This window comes from Artibeus jamaicensis, unplaced genomic scaffold (genome assembly GCF_021234435.1).
Source record: "Artibeus jamaicensis isolate MK-2021 breed Jamaican fruit bat unplaced genomic scaffold, CSHL_Jam_final scaffold_1964, whole genome shotgun sequence".
Lineage (NCBI taxonomy): Eukaryota > Metazoa > Chordata > Mammalia > Chiroptera > Phyllostomidae > Artibeus > Artibeus jamaicensis.
Genome location: NW_026522030.1, coordinates 8,290,027 through 8,314,118, shown reverse-complemented (window position 1 = coordinate 8,314,118; position 24,092 = coordinate 8,290,027). Strand labels below are relative to the sequence as shown.

The 24,092-nt window shown below is 39.5% G+C and overlaps 1 protein-coding gene across 7 annotated transcripts in view; it reads right to left on the bottom strand.

Annotated features, from left to right (window-relative positions):
* The window catches only part of PTBP3 (polypyrimidine tract binding protein 3), a 93,652-nt gene extending 83,389 nt beyond the window's left edge, over nt 1–10,263 (bottom strand). For 2 of the 7 annotated variants that reach the window (XM_037152801.2, XM_053656141.1), the window contains exon 1: nt 10,045–10,263. Coding sequence is in view for 1 of the 7 variants with exons in the window: in XM_037152799.2 (XP_037008694.1) it covers nt 6,713–6,743; nt 10,045–10,052 (39 nt within the window). In the remaining 6 variants the exon portion in view is untranslated. Of the gene's footprint in view, nt 1–6,712; nt 6,744–9,441; nt 9,761–10,044 lie in introns of those variants that run through there. The other 5 variants (XM_037152799.2, XM_037152803.2, XM_037152802.2 and 2 more) reach the window with 5 other exon arrangements.
* Nucleotides 10,264–24,092: the final 13,829 nt, after the last annotated feature.

The following is a 24,092-nucleotide window of genomic DNA, read 5'->3' as shown; positions in this document are numbered from 1 at the left end:
TGATTATCTAAGGTTCCCTCCACCCTATTCAACTTAACAGGTGTGCTTTTCTACAACAGGCTATACCACTAAGCCAGGGAGTCAAAGCAGCTCTACCTAATACACGGAAACAAACACAGGGAGACTGCCAAATTGAGGAGACAAAGAAATATGGCCCAGATGAAAGAACAGAACTCCAGAAAAAGAACTAAATGAAATGGATATGAGCAAACTTTCAGATGCACAGTTCAAAACACTGGTTATCAGGATGCTCCTAGAACTCATTGGCTACTTCAAAAGCATAAAAAACACCCAGGCAAAAATGAAGGTTGCACTAAGTAAAATAAAGAAAAGTCTACAGGGAACCAACAGTGGAGGGGATGAAGCCAAGAATCAAATCAACAATTTGGAACACAAGGAAGGAAAAAGCATTCAATGAGAACAGCAGGAAGAAGCAAGAATTTAAAACAACAACAACAAAAAACCTCCAAGCCTAAGGCTTAGGAACCTCTGGGACATCTTTAAATGTACCAACATCTGAATCACAGAGTGCCAGAAGGAGAAAAGGAAGAGCAACAAATGGAAAACTTATTTGAAAAAAATCATGAAAACTTCCCTGATTTGGTGAAGGAAACAGACATTTAAGTCCAGGGAGCACAGAAAGTCCTGAACAAGATGTATCAAAACAGGGCCACACCAAGATATAACATAATTAAAATGCCAAAGGTTAAAGATAAAGACAATCTTAAAAGCAGCAAGAGAAAAAGCAGAGTTACCTCCAAAGGAGTTTCCATAAAAATGTTGGCTGATTTTTCAAAGAAACTGCAAGAAGTTTCTGGCAAGAAGTATTCAAAGTCATGAAAAGTAAGGACCTACAACCTAGATTACTCTGACACTATCATTTAGAATGGAAGGGCAGATAAAGTGCTTCCCAGATAAGGTGAAACTAAAGGAGTTCATCATCACCAAACCATTATTATATAAAATGTTTAAAGGGAACTATATAAGAAAAAGATCAGAACTATAAACATTAAAATGGCAACAAATTCACAACTATCAACTGAATCTAAAAAACAAACTAAGCAAACAAGCAGAATAGGAACAGAAACACAGAAATGGAGATCATGTGGAGAATTATCATATGGAGAGTTACCAGCTGAGTGGGAAAGGAGAGGAGGGGGAAAAGGTACCGGGATTAAGAAGTGCAAATGGATAGGCACAACATAGACAGGGGCATGTTAAGAACAGTATAGGAAATGGAGTAGCCAAGAAATTTGATACATGACCTAAGAACATGAACTATGGTGTGTGGGGGAGTGATTGCTGGAGCAAATGGGAGAATTGGGTGGAGGGGGACACAGGGAAAAATTGGAACTATAATTGCATAATCAATAAAATATATTTAAAAAAGAAAACAGGAATTACAATATTATAACCAGACAAAGTAGCCTTCTGGACAGGAACTATACTACTAAAGATTTCTATTCCAAATGAAAAAAACAAAGTCATTTTATCAAGAAAATATAACATTCATAAAAGTAAATGTACCTAATAACCGAGCTTCAAAATGTGTAAAAAAAAAAACAAAACCAACAGAACTACGATAAATAACAAATTCACAATTATGGATAGAAATGCCAATAATCCTGTCTTCTTTCAGAAATAGAGTAGTAAGAAAATTATTAAGGATACAGAAAAAATGAATTTTCATGAATTATCTTATGACATTTATAAAGCACTAGGCCTCAAAAGGTAAACTATACATTCTTTTCAAATGTACACAGAACATTCTTAAAGACAGACCATGTGCTTGACATTAAAACTAATCTTATGAAATGTAGAAGTAATGAATGATACAAAGTACATTCTCTGAGCAAAGTGGTATTTAAGAAAAAAAACTAGTAACAGAAAGATATCTGGAAATTAAATCTTGTATTTATTTATATTAAATATTCCAAAATGTTTAGAAATTACACCACACACTTATAAATAATAAGTTGTTATTATTAACTTCAAAAGAGAACTCACAGGAATAGAAAATATTTTGAACTAAGTAAAAACCCAGTATATCAAAATTTGTGGGGTGTAGTAGAAAAAAATTAAAAATCTGAATAGCACAATATCTACTTTTTAAAACTGAATTCATAATTTAAAACTTTCCCATAAAGGAAATGTACCCACAGATAGCTACAATAATGAATTTTTGCAAACATTTAAGGAAGAAATAATACTAATTCTTTGGTGTGAGGGGGGATTGTTTATTTTAAAATTACCTTCCCAAAAACCATGAAACATTTGGAAAATAATACTAATCTTATACAAACTGTTTTAAAAAGGAGGAGGAAATCCTTCCCAACTCATGTCAATTTTGGTCATCTGAGAGTTTCTGTCTTTTAAGGAATTTGTACATTTCATCTAAGTACTTATTATTTCCCTCCTACTTTCTTGGGGTTTACTTTACTCTGAATAAAAAGGAATAGGAAAAAAAAACTTTGGGAATGCTGCTAAAGCTGTGCTTGGAGGTAAATTTATAGCATTAAATGATTACATTAAAAATATCTCAAGGCATGATACTAAGTATGGTGAAAATTTGTAATAATTTTCATGCACTGCTAGATAGTAATCTGCAACTATCTAGTAAAGCTGAACATGTGCATTACCATTATGCCCCAGTAATTTCTCTTCTGGTGTGGTCGGAAGTCTTCTAACATGGTCTCCCATGATCTCCACTAGCTAGTATTCATAACCAGGTGTAACTCTCTCCCTTTAAGCAACTTACTTCTAAAAACAGGAAAGAGCAAAAGTGATGAGATACCTTTTGATACTGAGATTAGGTATCAAACGACTTCTGGCCTAACTCTTAATTGTCCTTTTTTTTTTTTTAATTACTTGGGAATAGCACATTGCTGAAGCAAGATGCTCTACAGAGAGACCCACATGTCAAGGAATTGAGGGCAGCCTGCACCAAACAACCAGTGAGGAAGTGAGGCCCTCATCTCAACAACCCAGGAAAAACTAACTCCAGTTGACAACCATCTGGAGCGAGCTTAGAAGCAGATTTCACCTCCAAAAGATGACTGCAACAACTATCAACACCTTGATAGCAGCTTTGGGAGAACCCCAGAGTCAGAGGACCCAACTATGCCACACCTAGATTCCTGACCCACAGAAAATGTGAGATAAATCTAAATAATAATAAATGCTGTTTTAGGCTGCTACAAAAAAACCCCACACCAAACAACCAAGTCAAGAAAAAACAAATGAAACCCCAAATAAATAGAAGAAATAATAAAGAATGAAACTAATGAAATAGAAGAGTCAGCCAATACAGAAAGTAAAACCAAAAACTGGCTTTTGAAAATGATCAGTAATATTAAACGCCTCCAGTTAGACCAATCAGGGGCAGGGGAAAAACACGAATTACCAGTATCAAGACTGAAAATACAGCTCTGGCTGGTGTGGCTGAGTAGATTGAGCACCAGCCTGTGAACCAAAGGATTGCTGGTTCAATTCCCAGTCAGGGCACATTCCTGGGGTTGAGGGCCAGGTCCCTGTTGGGGGGCGTGTTGAGAATCAACAGATGGATGTCTCTCTCACACATCAATGTTTCTTTCCCTCTCTTTCTCCCTCCCTTCCTCTCTCTCTAAAAAGAAATAAATACAATCTTTAAAAAAAGACTAAAAATACAGAAATCATTACAGATCCAAGGGAAATTAAAAGGACAAGGAAATACTATGAACAACTTTATGCCCATAACAATGTAGCTGAAATATACAAATTCCCTGAAAGATACAAATTCAACATCCATTCATGTTACCAAAAAATAGCAAATGAGATATCCAAAGGAATTTTCTGAACCTGAAAAAAAGGCATGCTATGGCCCTAAGCTGATTGAAAATGTTTTCCTGTCTTCAAGAAAATTCCAACCTGAAAAAATGATTTTAATTCTCTCTCATAGGGTACATACGCAATAGACTGAACACTAGCAAAATTAGAAGGTTTAGGTTCCAATATGTAAGTTTGCCACCTAACTGTGTGGAAATTTGGCGTTCATTCATCAGGTATTTTGAAGAACTTATTTTGTCAAACACAGGAAACAAAGTACCAAAAACCCTGCCCTTGTAAAACATTCTAGTGAATTACTTAATCTCTAAAAACAATTCAGTTTTCTTTCTCTAAATTAAGAGTTTTCACATTTAAGGGCATTTTCATATTAAAAAAGAAATCCATATTACTTTTCTGAACCCAGGAAAGCAACTTACGGAAGATAACCTGAAATCCAATCTTGGCAAATGCTAAAACTATTTGTTGTGTCATATTCAGACAGCACCCAGAGAAAGATAAGTAACTGATATTTTTTAAAAACTTATTTAAATTCACTAATTTTGGTTTATATAATCTAAATAAAATATAAGCCTTACTGGTCTATTACTTGGGATCCAAGTAATAGAACTTCTTATGAGAAATCTCTTCATATAGTGAATAATTTTACAGACATTTGCACTATTTAAGATTATAAAAACATAGACTACCTAGTGAATCAACTAATCAACTTATCTTTTCTTCAAAGTAGAATCTGATCTTTGTTTTTAACGTGCCTGCTGCAAAACAGGTGGTCAGAAATTCAAATCATGTATTCAAATCCAGTTCCTGTGCCTAACATTCAAATTTTTTCTTCTATTTATCATCAAAATACATTTTTCTCTATAAGAAACAGGCATGACAATCCTTCAGGCATAATTCTTCAACTCCAAAATTATAAGTTTTTAAAATGTCTTACATATTCATTTTCCCCAGATAAACTCTAGAATTACATTTCTGATAAGACCAAAACATTTACTTTAAGTATCCCTTCCTCTAGTTCCTGATCTCCAAGTATCACACCCAAATGAGAAAATGACTTAAGTACCCTGACAATTCCACTGCTGGGATTATACCCTAAGAACCTGGACATACCAATTCAAAAGAATCCATGCACCCCAATGTTCACAGCAGCAAATTTACCATAGCCAAGTGCTGAAGGCAACCTAAGTGTCCATCAGTAATGAGTGGATAAAAAAACTATGGTACATTTACACAGTTGCATTCTATGCAGCAGAAAGAAAGTAGGAGTGCTAACTCCTACCCTTTGCAACATCATGGAAGGAAATGGAAAGCATTATGCTAAGTGAAAGAAGTCAGGCTATGAAAGACAAATACCATATAATCGCACCTATAAGTGGAACCTAATCAACAAAACAAACAAGCAAAACATAACCAGAGACAGTGGAGTTAAGAACAAACTGACAGCAACTAGAGATGAGGTGGGAAGGGATAATGCAGAGAAAAGCAGGGAGGGGTTTTCAGGAACATGTATAAAAGACACATGGACAAAACCAAAAGGGGTTTGGATAGAAGGTGGGAGGTGAGGATGGCTGGGTTGGGGGGTAGTAGTGGGGAAAATGGAGACAACTGTACATGAACAACAATAAAAATAAACAAATAAATAAAAGATGACTTAAGTATACCAGAAAAAAAAAGAAAGGGGGGAAAAAACCCCACCAAAGAGGCTCCCCCATTTATTTTCTAGTCTTAAAATCTGTTCAAAGTTTGCCAAAGCAAGCTAACTCCACCAACTTTGAAAGACAGTATAAGCAGTAGTTCCCAGTTATGTAATCTTGGACATACTACTGTTAATTAATTTTAAATGTTCTATACTGTACTTATGCTTATTTTTTAAGGTGTTTTAAGAATATAAGCAGCACCAACAGGCCCAATTAAGTGCAAATGTGGAAGTGTAGAAATAAAGAAATGACAGACAAAAAGTGGTGTAACAACTTTACATAACATACATGTAAGAAAACATGAATTCTTTCTATTTTCTACAGTGATCTGAACTAAGTGGCTTCTAGAACTAAGTTCTCAACTCAGCTATACCAAACACCAAACTGCTAAGGAAACTTAAAACACCCATTTATATTTTAAAAGGCTCACATTGATGAGCACTTGATTTATATGTTAGAATAATAAATGGGGAGACTTTGATAAAACTAAAATGACAAACTTATTAGAAGAATCATTACTGTGAAACAGTAATTACCCAACTCTCCTGTTGTTCACCTTTTAAACAGAAACTTCATTACTGGCAGCTAGGTATAGTGGGGAAAATATCAGGCTACAGAACCAGGTCAAGGCTTTGAACTCTGGTGTACCACAACTTGCATAAAAACTTTCTGAATCTATTCTGTTAATCTTTAAAATGGGAATATTAATACCTACCTTGAAGAACTGTTATAATAATTAGTGAAAACACATGTAAAGCAGCTGGCACATAGAAGGAATTGAAGAAACTTCAGCTGTAAGTAATAAAATTATAACAATAATTTTATTACTTACAGGCACACGCACGAGAAAATATAAAAAAGGGCATGATAGCAAAATAAATCACAATCTAGATTACATTTAACTGCTCAACTAAATAAACACACACCATGATCGTTCAAAGAAAACTCTGGGCTAAACTTTTTCTTCACATTTTAGATATACAAGATAACATTGTAGTTCTACTTAATAAATATGTAAAATCCAAAATTAACTATAGAAACACTTATTTTGGAGCTAAATAAAAGTAAAATACTATTATAACACAGTAAAACACATAAATTTATGAACAGGTGAGATGATTTCACCATTGGAAAAAAATGCCAAAACTAAGATTAAAAATGCTTATGAAAGGATAGTAAAAGATTCCTACCTTTAAACCGACTGCTATATCTGTAACAACACTGTATGGAAAAAGTAAAAAGAGAAAAATGGAAAACAAAGTTAGAGAACAAGCTTTTAAAAGGCAGATAATAAGATTAAAGAAAAAAGAAAAAGCATTATAACAACAAATAATAAAAATAAGAATGTGATGAGTTGTGAAATGTTAATACAAAGAAAAGTGACGGGACAGTCTAGCAACAGCAGAGTGTAAAAGCAAAGCTTCAATAGAAATGTAAGAAACAATCAAATTCTCTTTTAGTATTTAGAAAAGTATTTAAAAAGTATAGTTGTGCTTCAATAAAAGATAAAACATACATGAGTATGTTTCCCCATTTACCTCTTTTTAACAGGTCTAAATCAAAACTTAAAATCACCGAAGTTCATTCCCTTACATCATTGGTATAAAATGATCATGTTTAAAATTTTAAATGAAGCGAAACCAGTAGATTTTGAATCTGAGTAGATTTACAGAAGTAGAAGGCATTTTTGCAAAGTTGCATCTACCACCCAAAAGAGCTCACCAAATACAGCTAACATAGTCTCTCAAAACATCAAATTTCACACATTAAAATTTTCAAAAATTTGCTTTAGAAAAAAATTCTACCACATCACAATTGTGTTGGGGGAATCACTTCACAGATTATGTAATTGTCTAACCACTATGCTGTACACCTCAAACAGACACAAAATTTAAAAAATATTAATAGTAAATTTACTTTTAAATTAAACTTATATTTAAATAAAAGTTAACTGAAAAAAACTGTTTAAATGGAAATTATCTCAGGAGGAAATGAACACACACACACACACAACAGTTGGGATGTGAGGAGGAACTAGAAAGATATGTTGACTAGAAAGTTTGTTTTTTAACTATTCAATATAATAAAAAAAGTACCCTTTTCAGACTGTGGGAAAATGTAGAAATTTAACTAGCCTCTTGAAAACCAAAAGTCACTGTGTTCAAAACCACATTCCTTAACACCAAGGTGTAAAGACCCCTATAAAGTTCTGCCAAACAAAAATCCATCCATCTCTTCTACCTCCAAATAAACTGTCTTCAGTGAGATTTGTCTCCATGCAACCAAAAGAAAGCTGTAACTAAATTCTACCTATTGTTAATAATATCATCATTACTTAATAAACATTTATAACTTGCACTTGTTTATCATGCAAATGTAACAGTTTTAAATGATAACCACCAAGTAGACTTATTTTTCCTTACAGTGTTTTGAAACTTGAAATTCATTTGATAAAATTTAGATGTGATAAATAACTGGTGATTGTACATAAAAAATAAGACTGTAATACACCGTGGTATTTGTTCTGTTGCAAAGAGTAAATCATGTACCTATTTGAACTCTCAAATGAACTTACCTTCCAGTATCTTATTGCCCCCCATACTTAAGTATTTACTCTTATTTATCTTATTAATTAAACTCATTCTGAGTTCTAAAACCACATAGAGTGAGAAGACTTAACTTCTTAAAACACTCATATTATCCAAGAGTTAGACAAGATACATAACCCGAGTCCTCTATATAATCATTTATAGTCCTTTATAAATGTTTCAATACAAAAAGCTAACCTGCTTCCATATCTCAAGTCAAATCATCTTACAATTCACTACACGATACTAATTTCACAGCCTTCCTAGCTAAATAGAGTCCAGAAAAAATAAGGCCTGCTTGAGTGTGGTTGGTAGGGTAATAATATGGGTATAATAATTTAGTTTTAATTTGAACATTTTACCTAAAATGTCACATGGTGTGCTTAAATGTGATATTGTTATGTTACAGAATTACATGGTTAGGATTTTGTAATAAAAGATATTGTAATAAAAAAGAGTGTTATTTGTGCTGGGCCTTGTATGTGGCATAATTACACAAATTTAAATAGCAAAATTTCGCACACATATAAAGTGTAACTGAATAAGATGATCTGAAATGAGTTTTCAACAAAGCTTTTAGATAAGTTTCAATTAAATAAAGTTTCAATTAAATAAAAAATACTTCAAAGAATATCCGACCATAAATGAAACGTAAAACTTAACTCTGTCTAATGTTTGTAGCCGTGTGCAATATGCATTCAAATGAGTTAATCCAATAAATCATATAAACTCAATATTATGAAACTAGGATAAATGAAATCTAATGAAGGCGAAAACTGTTTTAAGATTCTATCGTCTTTACACAGCAGGACAATAATCATCAACTATATGGCAACACATACCCGGCTTTCACTGTTCAAGCAAGTTCTACATATTCTACAACCGAAGGGTTAGAAGAAACCTTGTCATCAAAAGCAAGTGAAAGTCCAAACACAAAACCTTGAATGCCTAATGGGAATAAATAAGTGGACTTGCAGGTTCTAACAGACCTGGAGATTTTTTAAAACTCTCCATGTACATATACCACGACCTTCAATTAAATCCTGAAGATCCTAATCCAGTTGTTTCCTTAAACATTAAAATACCTGTCGGGCTCCACCCCACACCACTGGATCCCCAAGGGAAATATTTATATCGGTAGTTCTAAACCTTTTTATTTTGATTACAGACCTCATTATCCCTTGGAGCGTTTTAAGGCTTCCAGAAAATCGCATTTACACAGTATTTCATACACAGGACAGGGAATACACGAAGTTGGGGGTGGAGGGGGGGCGTCCATGGTCACCAAGTGCAGACGCCCGGCATACAGAAATCATTAACACAGTTCGTACCACGAGTCCGCGGACCTCTGCCGGTTTCCCGGCTTTCCGAGACCCCGCGTGGAGCCCTGGCTTTGAGACCAGGTCGCCGCCCAGACGTGCGCCGACGCGTGCACTTGCCGTCCGCCAGTCCGAGGCCACTCGCCTCCGGGTCTCGGGAAGCTCCAGCGCTCGCCCCACCTCACCGGTAAACAGCAACACCCCAAGCAGAAGGACGTCCGCCCCGAACGCAGCCTCCGCCTCCCCCAGCGCCGCGCACCATTTTCTTAGAGGAAGTGTCGGGAGACCGGGCAGGGCTCCCCGACCCGCGGGGAGAGCGGCCCCCAGCTCCCGGCGGCAACGCCGGGCTTTCCTTCACTTCCCGGTGTGAGGGTGAGAGGGGCGGATATTACAGGGGGGCGCCCCGTGGGGGCAGGCGAGGCTGCGGTGGCCCGCCCCTCCGCAATTGGAGCTCCCTAGGAGGCTCCCGGAAGCCCCTCCGTCGGGCTTCGCCGGGCCGCTCCTCCTGCCGCCGGTGCCGCGCCCAGCTCCTCGGCCTCGTCAAGTCCAGACGAAAGCCGAAAGGAAGCGGGGCAAACGCCGCTGGGCGAGGAGACCCCGCCGCCGAGCACTTACCCATCCATGGCCCAGACGGAAGAGCACACAGTGCGGGGACTGACGGGCTCACGAGGAGCAGAGGGAGAGAGTGGCAGCTGCACGGCGGCTCCAAGGAACAGCAAGCGGTGTCTCTCCACAGCCCTGGCGGGTTGGAGGTGGAAGGAGAGTGGGAAACAGGGGCGGAAACCAGGGACGCTCCCGCCACCGCCGCGCCCCCGCCTTCCCCCACCCCGCAAGCGCGTCCCCGCCTAGCCTCACCCCGCCCCTTAGTGTCACCGCCCTCCCTTGGCCCCGCCCCCGGCCGGCCTCTGGCCCGGCTTCAGAGCGCCCTCTTTCGGTGGTCTTCTGAAAACCCCGCCTCCTGCTCCTCATCCGGGGAGCGTGTCCTGTCTTCCTCCTGCGATCACGGGAGCGCGCTCCTTGTGCTTCCCGCTTCGCTGCCCCGCCCGCCTTCCCTCCCACGGGATCCGCTGGCCTTTGGGCTTTTTAGACCTGGACCACCTGGCTTAAATAATTCTCTACCGGCGGGAAAAGTGTTGGAACCCGACTCTGGAGAGTAGGTAAGAATGTCCCACGAGAACCTCCGGACAGTGGTGTAATTTCTTGGGGTGGGCGAGGCTGTCGGTGCCTCGGCCTCAAGCACGAAGGCCAGGCTTTGACTGTCATGTTTGGAGTCCAGGGCGCTGCAGTTCGAGGAAGCCCGGACTCGGGACCCCCAGCCGGGGTGAACTCCAGCCAGTGCGGGACCTCCAGTTGCCCGCTAGCAGTTGATTCTGGGACCCTCTCCGGCCTCATAGGTGTTTTTGGTATTAAAATGAATGAGATTAAAAAGCTGTTCCGAATTTGAGAACACTGGATTTTTTTTTGGTACAGTTTTAGTCTCTGGGGGCTTTTCGACCCGACAGTCTGGGATTGAATTTATAGGAAACATTCACTACACAATATGAAATGGCCACTCTAATGCCAGCATTTTATAAAAGTTTTTCACTTTTCTCCATGTAAAAAAACAAACATCAGAAGCCTATGAGAGTGAGTTCCGTTTTCAGGTAAAAATGTAGACACAAATATAGTGATTTGCCCATAATTTCACAGCCACTAGAGCCCTTTTTTCTAGTTTGAGCAAAATTATAGACATATAATTTTATGTAAAAACAAGCAAGTTGCCAATATATACATATATGCAAGTTGACGATATTGATACCTATTTTCCTTTTATATTCTGTCTAGTTCTGAAATTGGATGAATTTTCAATTCACAGATCACCAAAACGTGAGGCACTAAATGCTGTCCTCTACCAAATTCTTAACCTCCTACAGAAAGGGCTGCTCCTTCTCTGCCTCATTTGAAAAGCAAGCCAAGAGCCCTGGCTGGTATGGGTCAGTGGATTGAGTGCCCGCCTGTGAACTGAAAGGTAGCTGGTTGATTCCCAGTCAGGACATATGCCTGGGTTGTGGGAGCCAGGTTCCCCTGTCCCATTGTTGTTTCTCTCTTTCTCCCTCCCTTCCCTTCTTTCAAAAATAAATGTAGTTAAATAAATACATTTTAAAAAGCAAGTAAGGAGAATCTCAGGTAACAAGATATATCTGTCCTTAATAATATGCTGCTTTTAAGTGGGTGTTACTAAAATGATTCAAACCAGCCACCCATCATTCAGTTAATATTTACTGAGTGTTTACTATGTGCCAAGCACTGCAGGGTTACCCAAGAAAATCAGGTGCCAGCCTTCATGGTTCAGTGGATTCCATGTTCACCCACATGACCTGGCTTGGCATGAAAGCTTTACATTATGACACTACTGGCTTCTTGATGGTGAAGAAGGTGACACATTCTGTATTTGCTAATTGCTCTATACTTTCAAAATGTGAGACAGTTATAATAATTTAGTTTATAAATTGTCCAACATTTTGCCTTCCTTCTGTTTTCATTCTGATTTGTCTAAGTAATTCCCTTACAACACCCCCCCTACCGACTATTACTATGTTTAGACAAAATACAAACTTTGAACATTTGCCTTAAGGCATTCCAGTATGCAGTGGTAGTTAATATTTAACCAGCATTACCCTATTCATGTTTACAGTTAAGAGTTCTCGAGATATAAAAGTAATACCAAAATGCCAATTTAGGTTAGAAATAAGACCAGTTTTTAGGTAAATCTAGGATATAGATATTTTGATACCATTTCATCCCATGACAAATATAACATCGTAATCATTAACCCGTGTTCCCTAAAATACAAACATCTGAAATTATACTGAGACAAGCTAAACTCAAAAGGTTCCATACTGCTTGACTCCATTTATATAAGATTCTCAAAATGACAAAATTAAAGAGCTGGACAACAGGTAAGTGGTTGCCAGGTGTGGGAGGGTATGGAGAGACAAGAGGATGGGTATGACTACAAGGGGGATGTTGGTAATAAAAGAGTTCTGTATCTTGATTATGGGATATAAGGTATAATTATGTTTATACATATCTACACATGAAAAAATTGCATAGAGTTTCAGATACACATGAGTTCATATGAAACTGGCAAAACCTCAGTAAGATTTGTGGATTGTACAAGTGTTTTGTTATAGTTATTACGATTTTACCATTTGAAGAAACTGGGCGAAGAGTGCACAGAACCTTGTCGTACTACTTTTTAAACTGTGAATCTGTAAGTATTACAAAATAAAATAAAAAGAAATCTTACAGAGTGTTTCCTTAATACTTGCTTGTTCAATAGATAAGCAATAACAAACTTCAAAGGTTTAAGGAAAATGTGTGGGATTATAACTTGTATTTTTCACACTATATCACCTTGGTAAATCAAAGGAGGTTATTAAAACAGCTGACACACACTAAGTCTGACAGACGTCATCCAGCCTGTTGAATTATGCGTCTTTCTTCAAAGTCCTTCCCAAACTCTTTGAGAAGGTTTAATAGCATCTCCTACATGCTCACTTACCTCTGCACCACAATGAGTCATATCCATTTTCCTCATCCTATGAGTGGCCCTAATGTAACCATGTGAAGCTCCTACCTTGTCTGGTGCCTGGCTCAGAGAATTCCAATGTTTGCACTAAAGGTGCCACCTCCTGTCGCTGTCCTGTAATAGGAGTCAAGGGCCAGTGCCAATTTTCTGGAGCACTTTTCTGAAGAGGGGAGAATTCCTTTCCTATCTTTTTGTCCCATATCACCTAGGTTGTAGTTTCTCAGCTTTTAATGTAACAGCCCTTCCCATTTTTATTCACAGAAAATTCTTTAAGATTTAGGTGTGAGTCTGCATGGCTAGGCCAGGGAACAGTCTGAGTAGAATCACTGTATCAGTCCCCATTACAACTTAGCTTTCGTCCTTTTTTTTTTTAATGGAGGCTTTGTAAAAAAAAAAAAAAGTATTGATTTGAGTGAGAAAGAAAGAGAGAAACATCTATTTGTTGTTTCACTTGTTTATACATTCATTGGGTGCTTCTTGTATGCGCCCTGACTGGAGATCGAACCTACAACCTTGGTGTGTAGGGACAACACCCTAACCAACTGAGCTACCTGGCCAGGGCAGCTCCTGTCTTTAAAACTGGTACATCCCGCTTTCTTCTCTGAGGGTGGGCTCTTAACTAGGTGTTTCCTTGATCCCTCTTGGAAGTAGAGTTTGTCACACTTCAGATATGCTTGAATATATTTGATCTTGCTTAATTTCAAGCTGAGCCCCCCCCCCCACTTCCACAAAGAGAATCCTATTAACTAACATTATGCATCAAAGAACTAGAAAAAGGGCACAATTTGAGTTAAGTAGAGTAACACCTCTGCCTCAGCATTAAAGTGAAAAGGATGGCATGGTGGCTCAGAGTGTAATCTAGAACCAGATTTGCTAGTTACAATCAAAAACCGAAGGTGCAGCATTACACTGCCCTGGCCCAGCTTCTGGTAGAGGGGAACTTCCCAGCCATTGCTGTCCACTATGAGTTGCCACGGGAGGAGAGGCGCTCCTGCTACCAGCAGTTTAAAGATTTTCAGTGATGAAATCTGTGGCTATCAACCTGTTCGGCTGAGGCAAGGACATCAAGTTATTGAATACTGCCTTCATCAATAACATGCACAAGATTCTGACACCTCCCTGCATCATGTGGCCAGAGCAGGCCATTGTGGCACCAAGGGCTTGGCCATCATGTTTGTGTCAGGTGAGCATGTGAAGGTCCATCCTCAGTGATACGGAAGATCACTGAGGTCAGTATTAGTGAGCTGCTTAATGAGATAAACATCTGCATTGTACAGACATGGTAGAGGACTCACCTGCCCGTTCTGAATGTGTCCTTCTCTGTCCCTCTTCTGGAGATGACACTGGGCATAGAGTGAAGGAGACGCTACTGTCGCCTACCCCTGACGATCCCCATCCCTTGGCTTCTGTCTTGCATCACCACCCCTCCTAAAACCCCACTTCCTGATTTGTCAGGATTTTTTTTTTTAAAATGAGAAAATAAAAAATGTTTATACACCAGCACTAGCTAAAAATGATTAGGAAAAGTTAATTAACCTCTCAGTGTTGCAGCTTCCTGAACTATAAGGGTGGGGGAGGAGTAATAGTACTTTCCTAGTAGCTTTGTGAATTAATACATAAAAAGTGTACGTGGTAAGTGATTAATATGTTTACACTTATTATTATCTTGTATTACTATTATGAGCTTACAAAGCAGCCTAATCCCTTGAGGATATGACCATGGATCAGCGCCAGCTGATAATGTAAACTACTAGTCCTTAACAAGAAAAAAATCAGTCCTCATCAAGAAAAGTCCTTCACAAGAATGGATCAGTCAAGATGGCAGCATAAGTATATACGGCCTGCCTCTGTACACAACCACATCAAAGTTATAACTAACATATAGAACAACCATCACTCACAGCCAGCCATCAGCAATCAAGTTGAGTGGACATCTGACAACTACAGAATTAAAGAAACCACATCCATCCAGGCTGATAGAAGGGGCAGAGATGTGAAATGGGCTGGTCCCACATCCACGTGTAGTGGATAAAAATTCAGGAGGGATATCTCAGCAATGAGGAGTCCCAGTCCTACACCAGGCCCCCCAACCCAGGGTTCCAGTGCCAGGAAGATAAGTGTCCATAACTTCTGGTTGCAAAAACCGGTGGGGATTGAGTCAGTGGAAGAAACTTCTGGAGTCCTAAAGCAGTTCCTCTTAAAGAACTCACACATGGACTTACTCAGACTAACTCCCTCTGAGCTCCAGCAGCAGGGGAGCAGCTTGAAAGATACCATACACAGAGAAACTAAAGTGTCTGGCATGAAGGTGAGAGCTGGGGGACAGCTTTCTCCCAGAAAGAAAGTTGGACAGAAACCAATGTCCCTTCTCTGAGCCCTCCCCCAACAAAGCCACAGAGCTGGCAGGTGGGTGCCATATCTGAGACTCCATCAACCTGGCTAACACTGTTTGTCCTGCCCTGTAGTTGCCGCTGAGACTCATACCCATCTAACTTATAGGGCCCACTCAAGGTGTTAACAGTGACTTTTCGATATGAATGGTTGGTCTTGTCTCATGCTTCACAGTTTCCTAAATCCTCTCAAGCAACTGTCAGCCTCAGTGAGCCCCCAGCCTCCATACCTCTTGCTAAGTAGCCCCAGGCCTGGCACTCACAGCAGCCAGCCTAGATTCGCAGCTTGGCTTCACCTGGGAATCTCCAAGCCCAGCACTAGTAGTAGCCATTTCAAATTGCTTTACAGCTCCATCAGGGTGGACAACCACACTGGAGCACCACCACCCTACCCCTGTACAGCTGACCCTCCACAGAGGGCCGAGATTGGTGGTCAGTGGTCGCAGCCAGTCCTTGCAGTTGACTAGCCTGAATAAATCCCTCGTATTGACCTGTCAACAGCAATCAAGTCTCAACTACAAGAGGAGGGTATACTCAGCCCACATGAAAGGCACAACTCAAGTACCCAGCTTGGGTGATCGGGGAGGTTATACCACTGGGCCCTATAGGACACCTACTATATTAGGCCACACTACCAAAACCTGGAGTCAAAGCAGCTCTACCTTATAGATAGAAACAAACACAGGGAGGTGGCCAAAATGAGCAGATAAAGAAACATGGTGCAAATGAAAGAACAGAACAAAACCCCAGAAAAAGAACCAAAGGAAATGGAGATAAGCAGTCTATCACTTTTTACTTAAATTATTTTAAAAAGAGCCCTGGCTGGTGTAGCTCAGTGGATTAAGCACGGGCCTGTGAAGCAAAGGGTCACCAGTTCGATTCCCAGTCAGGGCACATGCCTGGGTTGTGGACCAGGTCCCCAGTGGGGGCCACGTAAGAGGCAACCACACATCGATGTTTCTCTCCCACTCTTTCTCCTTCCCATCCCCTCTCTCTAAAAATATATAAATAAAATATTTTTTAAAAAGAAAAAGAAAAAGAAATTTTATATCCCTATTATAAATGGAAAGCCAATGTCATGTGCCATAAGAGCTGTCACTAAATACAATGTAAACAGTATTAAATTCTAGCTAGATACTATCATTTATCCAAGGCCCTGGGCTGGAGACCTGTCTCTTCTTTTGATAAAAAGGTGATTACCAAGTATGGGTGTAAAAGGCATACTTGCACCAAAAGGAAACTTTGCTTCTATCTCCAGTGTTAAGAAACAGACACCAGGCCCAAAAGGGAGTAGTCACTTGTGTTAAACCCCACATCAGCAGCCTAAGACTTAATCCTAATCTAATTGCTGTTTCAAGTAATCCCAAGAATTTAATCTTTAAACAGCCAACCTGGAATTACCTAGTCAGCACTAGTGAAGTAATTGCCAGATAAAACCTTGCCATTCCCCTTAAGGTGATCCAGCCAGAAACAGTACATCCTTTACTACGAAGTTCCTTTTTCTGTCCCTTTTCCTCCTTTACAAATTTTCCTTTTTCTTCCTTTCAGCAGAACTGTTTTCCACTTTGTAAAGTTTATATCAGAATTATGTCAACTTCCTCTGATAAATTAGAAAGTCTAGTTTTAGTTCCAGTAATAATTATCTTTAAATTTTAAATAACATACTTAAATCATCAACTTCAGAAGCAAAAATGTACAGGGATAAGCAAAAGTAGGTTTATTGATGACAATAAAGAACTCTGTGCCAGCCCTGGCTGGTGTGGCTCAGCGGATTGAGTGCTGGCCTGTGAACCAAAGGGTCACCAGTTTGATTCCCAGTCAGGGCACATGCCTGGGTTGCAGGCCAGGTTCCCAGTTGGGGGCACGCAAGCAATGTTTTTCTCTCCCTCTCTCTCTACAAATAAATAAAATCTTAAAAAAAAAACACAACCCTTTGTGCTCAAGCTAAACTGTGCTTGAGTATAACAAGTAGACTACAAAAATAATGAAGGCTGGCAATCTGAGCACTTACGAGACTGTACCTAAGTACACTGTGCCATTGTGACATTGTTTTTTAGTTAATAAAGCTATTGTAGACTTCTGGCCAAGATGGAGGCCTAGGTAGGCACATTGTGCCTCCTCACACAACCAAAAGAACAACAATAACAAATTTAAAAACAAAAACCAACCAGAACTGACAGAAAATGGAACTGTATGGAAGTCCAACAACCAAGGAGTTAAAGAAGAAACATTCATCCAGACTGGTAGGAGGGGCAGAGACAGGCAGCCAGGCAGAGAGGGCTGCAAAGCGGTGGCCGGCAGGCCGGGTGAGGTGGTGGCTAGTGGACCCACGGCCCCGCATTTGCATGCAGATAAATCGAGAGGAACAACTAGAGAGTGAGACAGACCAAACAACCCCAGGTTCCAGTGCAGAGAAATAAAGCCTCAAAGCCTCTGACTGAAAAACCCTGTGGGAGTTAAGGCCGCAATGGGAGAAACTCCCAGCCTCACTGGACAATTTGTTGGAGAGACTCACAGGGTCCTAGAATGTACAGAAGCCCGCCCACCCGGGAATCACCAGCAGAAGGGCCCAATTTGATTGTGGGTAGTGGGGGAAGTGACCGAAAACTGTCAGAGAACTGAGCAGGCAGCAGTGTTCCCTCTTGGACCTCTCCCCCACATACAGCACTACAGTGCGGGCAAGTGGGTTGCTCCCCACTGGTGAATATGTATGTGTAAGACTCCACCACTTACAATGTAATAGGAGCACAGAGACAAAAAAAAAATATGGCCCAAATGAAGGAACAGATCATAGCTCCAGAAAAAATACAACTAAGCAATGAAGAGATAGCCAACCTTATCAGATGCACCAGTTTAAAACACTGGTAATTAGGATGCTCACAGAAATGGTTGAGTATGGTTGCAAAATAGAGGAAAAAATTAAGGCTATGAAAAATGAAATAAAGGAAGATATACAGGGAATCAACAGTAACAGGAAGGAAACTGGGACACAAATCAATGATTTGGAGCAAAAGGAAGAAATAAACAATCAACCAGAACAGAATGAAAGAAGAAGAATTAAAAAATATGAGGAGAGGCTTAGGAACCTCTAGGACAACTTTAAACGTTCCAACATACAAATCGGTGGTACCAGAAGAAGAAGAGGAAGAGCAAGAAATTGAAAACTTATCTGAACAAATAATGAAGGAAAACTTCCCCAATCTGGCAAAGGAAACAGACTTCCAGAAAGTCCAAGAAGGTTAAAGAGTCCCAAAGAAGGTGGACCCAAGGAAGCACACACCAAGGCACATCATAATTACATTACCCAAGATGAAAGATAAGGAAAGAATCTTAAAAGCAGCTAGAAAAAAGGAGACAGTTACCTACAAAGGAGTTCCCATAAAACTATCAGCTGATTTCTCTGAAGAAATCTTACAGGTAAGAAGGGGTTGGAAAGAACTATTCAAAAGTCATGAAAGGCAAGGACCTACATCCAAGATGACTGTCCAGCAAAGCTATCATTTAGAATGGAAGGGCATATAAAGTGCTTCCCAGATAAGGTCAAGTTAAAGGAGTTCATCATCACCAAGCCCTTATTATATGAAATGTTAAAGGGACTTATTTAAGAAAAAGATGATAAAAATATGAACAGCAAAATGACAACAAACTCATAACTTTTAACAACTAACCCTAAAAACAAAACAATACAAAAACAAAAACTAAGCAAACAAAGCCCTGGCTGGTGTAGCTCAGTGGATTGAGCATGGGCCTGTGAACCAGAGTATCCCGGTTTGATTCCCAGTCAGGGCACATGCCTGGGTTGCAGGCCAGTTCCCAGTAGGGGACACATGAGAGGCAACCATACATTGATTATTTCTCTCCCTATCTCCTTCCTTCCCTTCTAAAAATAAATAAATAAAATCTTAAAGAAAAATAAACTAAGCAAACAAGTAGAACAGGAATAGAATCATGGAAATGGAGATCACATGGAGGGTCATCACCAGGGGAGTGACTGGGGGAAGGTACAGAGAGTAAGTAACATAATTCGTAGGTAGAAAATAGGGGGAAGTTAAGAATAGTATAGGAAATGGGGAAGCCAAAGAGCTTATATGTACAACCCATGGACTTGAACTAAAGGTGGGGAATGAGGGTGGAAGGTGGTGTGCAGGGCAGCGGGGAATAAAGGGAGGGAAATTGGACAACTGTAATAGCATAATAAATAAAATATATTTTAAAAAACCTATTGTAATAATCACAACCATACAAACAACTATAAACTTACTTTTGCCCACCCCTATATTTATTGATTATCCTCTGGGAAACGAAAAATTAGCCCTCACGCTGTGTCTCATGACTCTCTCCTTTCTTTATAGTCAATTTTGTCGGTTTCACATTATGTAAATTTTCTATCAAGAATTTCAAGCATCACATTAAATTTCATAAATATTCTTATTTATTTAGACATAAGTATTTGTTCCAGTGGATTAGTGCTCATTGACCCTGTCATATTATTTTTGTAAAGTTGGTGTTAAGTTACTCTGCTCAGTTTACATTGGTCAGCAGTTCTACCTTGCAGTTCACTGTTAACGCTTCAGCTTCCCCTCATTTCCAAGTTTCTGTTCTGGGTCAGGAAACCGAATCCCAGGAAGTCAAATGTGTGTCACTTCCTCAATTCTATACTCTTACCATCTTGGATGGGGCCCAAGGGTGGTTTTCCTAATTTTCCCATGGTTCGCTCAGATCCATACTCCTTATTTCTTCAAGTTTCAGGTCACTGCTGGACCATCAGGACCATCTCACTTTCTAAATGGCACTGAGTCAATATTTAGAGGAAATCATATCAAATCTCACCACTTTCTCCAATTTGGGTATAAATTGGAAGGTATTCTTCATAATCTGTGGTAGGATTACCCTAGTTTCCTTAAACTTGAAATTTATTTATTTACTTTTATTTAATTGTTGTTCAAGTACAGTTTTCTGACTTTTACTCCCATCTCAGCCCACCCCCCACCCAGTGCTCCCCACCTCCCTCCCATTTCCACCCCCCTTAGTTGTTGTCCATGTGTCCTTTATACTAGTTCCTGTAAATCCTTCCCTAAACTTGAAATTTCTAATCTGGTTTTGTGCTTTTGTCCCTGGAAGTTATGTTACAATTAATGACTGTCATTAAAATATTTCCAGTCTTTCAGAACCCATTTTGGTGGTGGCAAGACAACTGGCTTTGGCATGATTTGCCTGCTTAAGAAAAAGTTGAGGGTGAGAAAGGAAGGTCAGGGGGAAGGTGGGGGAGTAAAGATTCTTCAGTGACTTTATCTGTGGTGATTATACAGATTTTTGATGAGAAGATTAATAAACTAAGAATTTTTATGTGAAAAAAAAATAAAATAAAATATTTCCAGTCTTTTCAAGCAGCCATGGATACTGTCCTTTCATCAGCTCTTAACATGATTCTCCTTTAAATTATTTATCCCTAACCAGTGAACTGATGTAATTCACCTTGATCTTTTTAAAGAGGGGGTGGTGGAGGAATAGCTGTGAGCAGGGTAGCAGAGGAAAATACACAACCCCCCCTTTTTACTTTTACAATTAACCTATTACTTATCATTCTTTCTCCCTGAGCTGAAGTTAGCCTACCATACTAAGAGTAGATTTTGCTTTTCCTGCCTTGATATTCCATTTGTGTATAGATATATAAAGTTGGTCCGTATTATGAATGCCTGTAATATTGTAAATGTTCTTTTATGGGACAAAATAGTCCCTTAGGTATCTGAAACCATATCACAAATAGGAAATAAAAATTTTATTTTACAACTAGAACACTCTAGCCACTAATTCAAACTTACTCTCTAAATTTTTTTGACGTAATTATTCAACAAGGAGCAAAACAGATTGGTTAGAGTATATTTATTTTCCTTTTCCTTATTTGTCCTTTGTTGAAATAATAGCCTTGCGTGAAAAGCAGATCGCAGCCTACAGGTTCAGTGGGAAGGTTCCTGGGATGCCAGACAACCGGACAGAGCTGTTATCCCACCCCAGTAAGGTTCTAGAAAATGGTTAATTGCCAATGAGCAGGCAACAGAGCAGGCAAATAGCCTTGAACAGGCAAATGAGCTTCAAAGGTCAGTCACAGAAAAGCAAAACTAAAGAACAATCTGAAACATTTCTCTACGAGAAAATGTTATTTATGTAACTAAAGAAGCAAATCTCCTCCCCAACCCTACCCCCAACGGTGGAGGTAGAGAATTACTGTGCCAGAGGATACTAAGCTTTCATATAGCTTGTCTTCAACTGGAGCAGTGGGAGTATAAGAACTTAATCAAAAATTCAATTTAGTATAGGGTAGTAGGAGGATGGATGACACCTTCAAGAATTTAATTTGGCATAGAGTAAAGACATGGGGGAGGGTGGTAATTCCAAAGCTTGATTGTTGTGTAGCAAAGCAGTGGCCATTAAGAGACAGATGGCTCAATCATGGTCCTGATTCTTAAGCTACTTTGCCCTTAAAAAAACAAACAAACAAAAAAACCCAACTTTTTAAATGCCTGCTAGGATCAGTTTGAAAGCTAGAAGATAAAAAAAGAAGTGTTACTGTCTTGCAAAATATTAATGCTACCTTTATAGTGAACAGGGGTGAAACTATGTTGATTGTAGAAGAGGCAAGTGTTTCTCAGCATGGAGAGTACCGTGTCTCAGAATTCATGCCTCACTTTGGGAGATGTGGGTTTATTTGAGATAGTAGTTTCTATTAAGTGAGGTCACCAGCAAGAATTAGGTGGAAATATCTTGAAGGGAACTGGACTTGGAACCCACACCCACCCTGGACTCTCTTGCTAAAGTCATAGCCTTAAATAGAATGAATAACTCAGACTTGGAAAATGTTTGGCTTGGGAAAGGAGGACGGATCCTAGTATAAGACCAATCCCTGTGGGCAGGGCATGGGATTTCCTGAAAAGGGGTGGAGATATCCCATTTTAAAGAAGGAAATTTGAACAAAATTCATTCTCTCAGGGAGAAAAGCAGATATGAAGCCAGAGCAAAGCTAGGGACTTGGGTGTGTTCAAGAAAGAACTCCCTGCGTTGGTTTATATTCTTTTGATACTTTTACCTTGAGACAGACTATCATTAAAAGTGAGACCCAGGCCTGGCTGGTGTAGCTCAGTGGATTGAGCGCAGGCCTTCAAACCAAACAACCATGGTTCGATTCCCAGTCAGAGCACATTGTCTGGGTTGCAGGCCGGTTCCCAGCAGGGGATGCATGAGAGGCAACCATACATTGTATGTAACCCTACATTGATATTTCTCTCCTTCTCTCCTTCCCTTCCCCTCTAAAGATAAATAAATAAAATCTTTAAAAAAAAAGATTTTTTGCCCAGATGCACATAACAGAAAACTGAAAATAACATGTCTTATATTTGGTAAAATTTTATTTCTCATACAAAAGCATTCTAGTAGCGGTTTCAGAGGTGTTATGACACTCCCATGTTCATCAAAGATCCCACCTCCTTTTGTTACATTATGTGAGCATGCAGCTCTCATTCTTAAGGTCAAAAATGGTTGGAAGGTCTTTAAAGCAGCTTCCCCTAGAAGTCCACTTATGTCTCAAGAGCCGAATTTGGTCACATGGCCACTCCTAGTTGCAAGAAAGGCTGAGAGATGCAGTGTTTTTACTGGGCATAGTGCCACTTCTAATAATAGAAAATGTTGGTAGAAGCGAAGGATGTGTGGTCGGTAGGCAAATACAGTCTCTGACATAGCAGTTGCCATACACAGTTAATTTTTTATATGTATACAGCAGCGATTCTCAACCTTTTTCACCTCATGTCACACATAAACTACTTGCTAAATTCTGGGGCACGCCAAAAAATATATTTTTACCAATCTGACAAAAAACAGGTATTACTTTGATTCATTCACACCGGACAACTATTGTGTTGGCTGTTGTCATTTTTAGTTTGACAGTCTAAGGGAAAAGAGGTCACTGCCCAACTAAATAGCCAGGGATTGCATGTTTTTAAAATTCTTGTGGCACACTAGTTGAAAATCGCTGATGTGTAGTAGCAATTCTTCTTTGTAAGCCTCAACTTGTTGGCAATGGACTGTGTGGAAATGGTAGGGTAAATAAACCAACAGAACAAAAAGTGAAATAGGACATGATCCACACACCCACTCCACAACTTGCCCTCATGCAAAGGATCAGTTGTCCACTGAGGGAAATGTTTCCCGGAATTCTAAGGGATGGCCAGATGTGAAGTCAGGAAAACCCACGGTGTACCTTAAGGCCGTGGGAGTACTAGAACACTAGCAGGAGGGTTCTGCCCCCAACCCCAAAGTTTCCTTCATGTATGTTATAGGAGAAAGTTTACCTTTGAAGGCGCTATAGGAAAGGGGGAAGCTAGTTCCCCTTCTGGTTGCAAAATAGATGCAGCTGTTCCAAGCATCATATCCAGAAATAACATCTAGAAGAAAAGAGGCAATTGTGTAGTCTCTTTCTTAAAAGTAGGAAAATTCTTCCCAGCATTTGTCAGCACTGAATAACATACCCAATTCTGAACAAGACACTGACAAGGGGAATAAGATTGTATTGAACAAGATCAGTGATTCTCAGTCTTGGCTGTGTGTTAGAACTACCTGAGAGTCTACTTCCTGCGTGTGTCCCATACCAATTCAATTAGAATTACTAGGAGTAAGACCCAGGCATTAGAATTTTTCAAAGATCCTTAAGT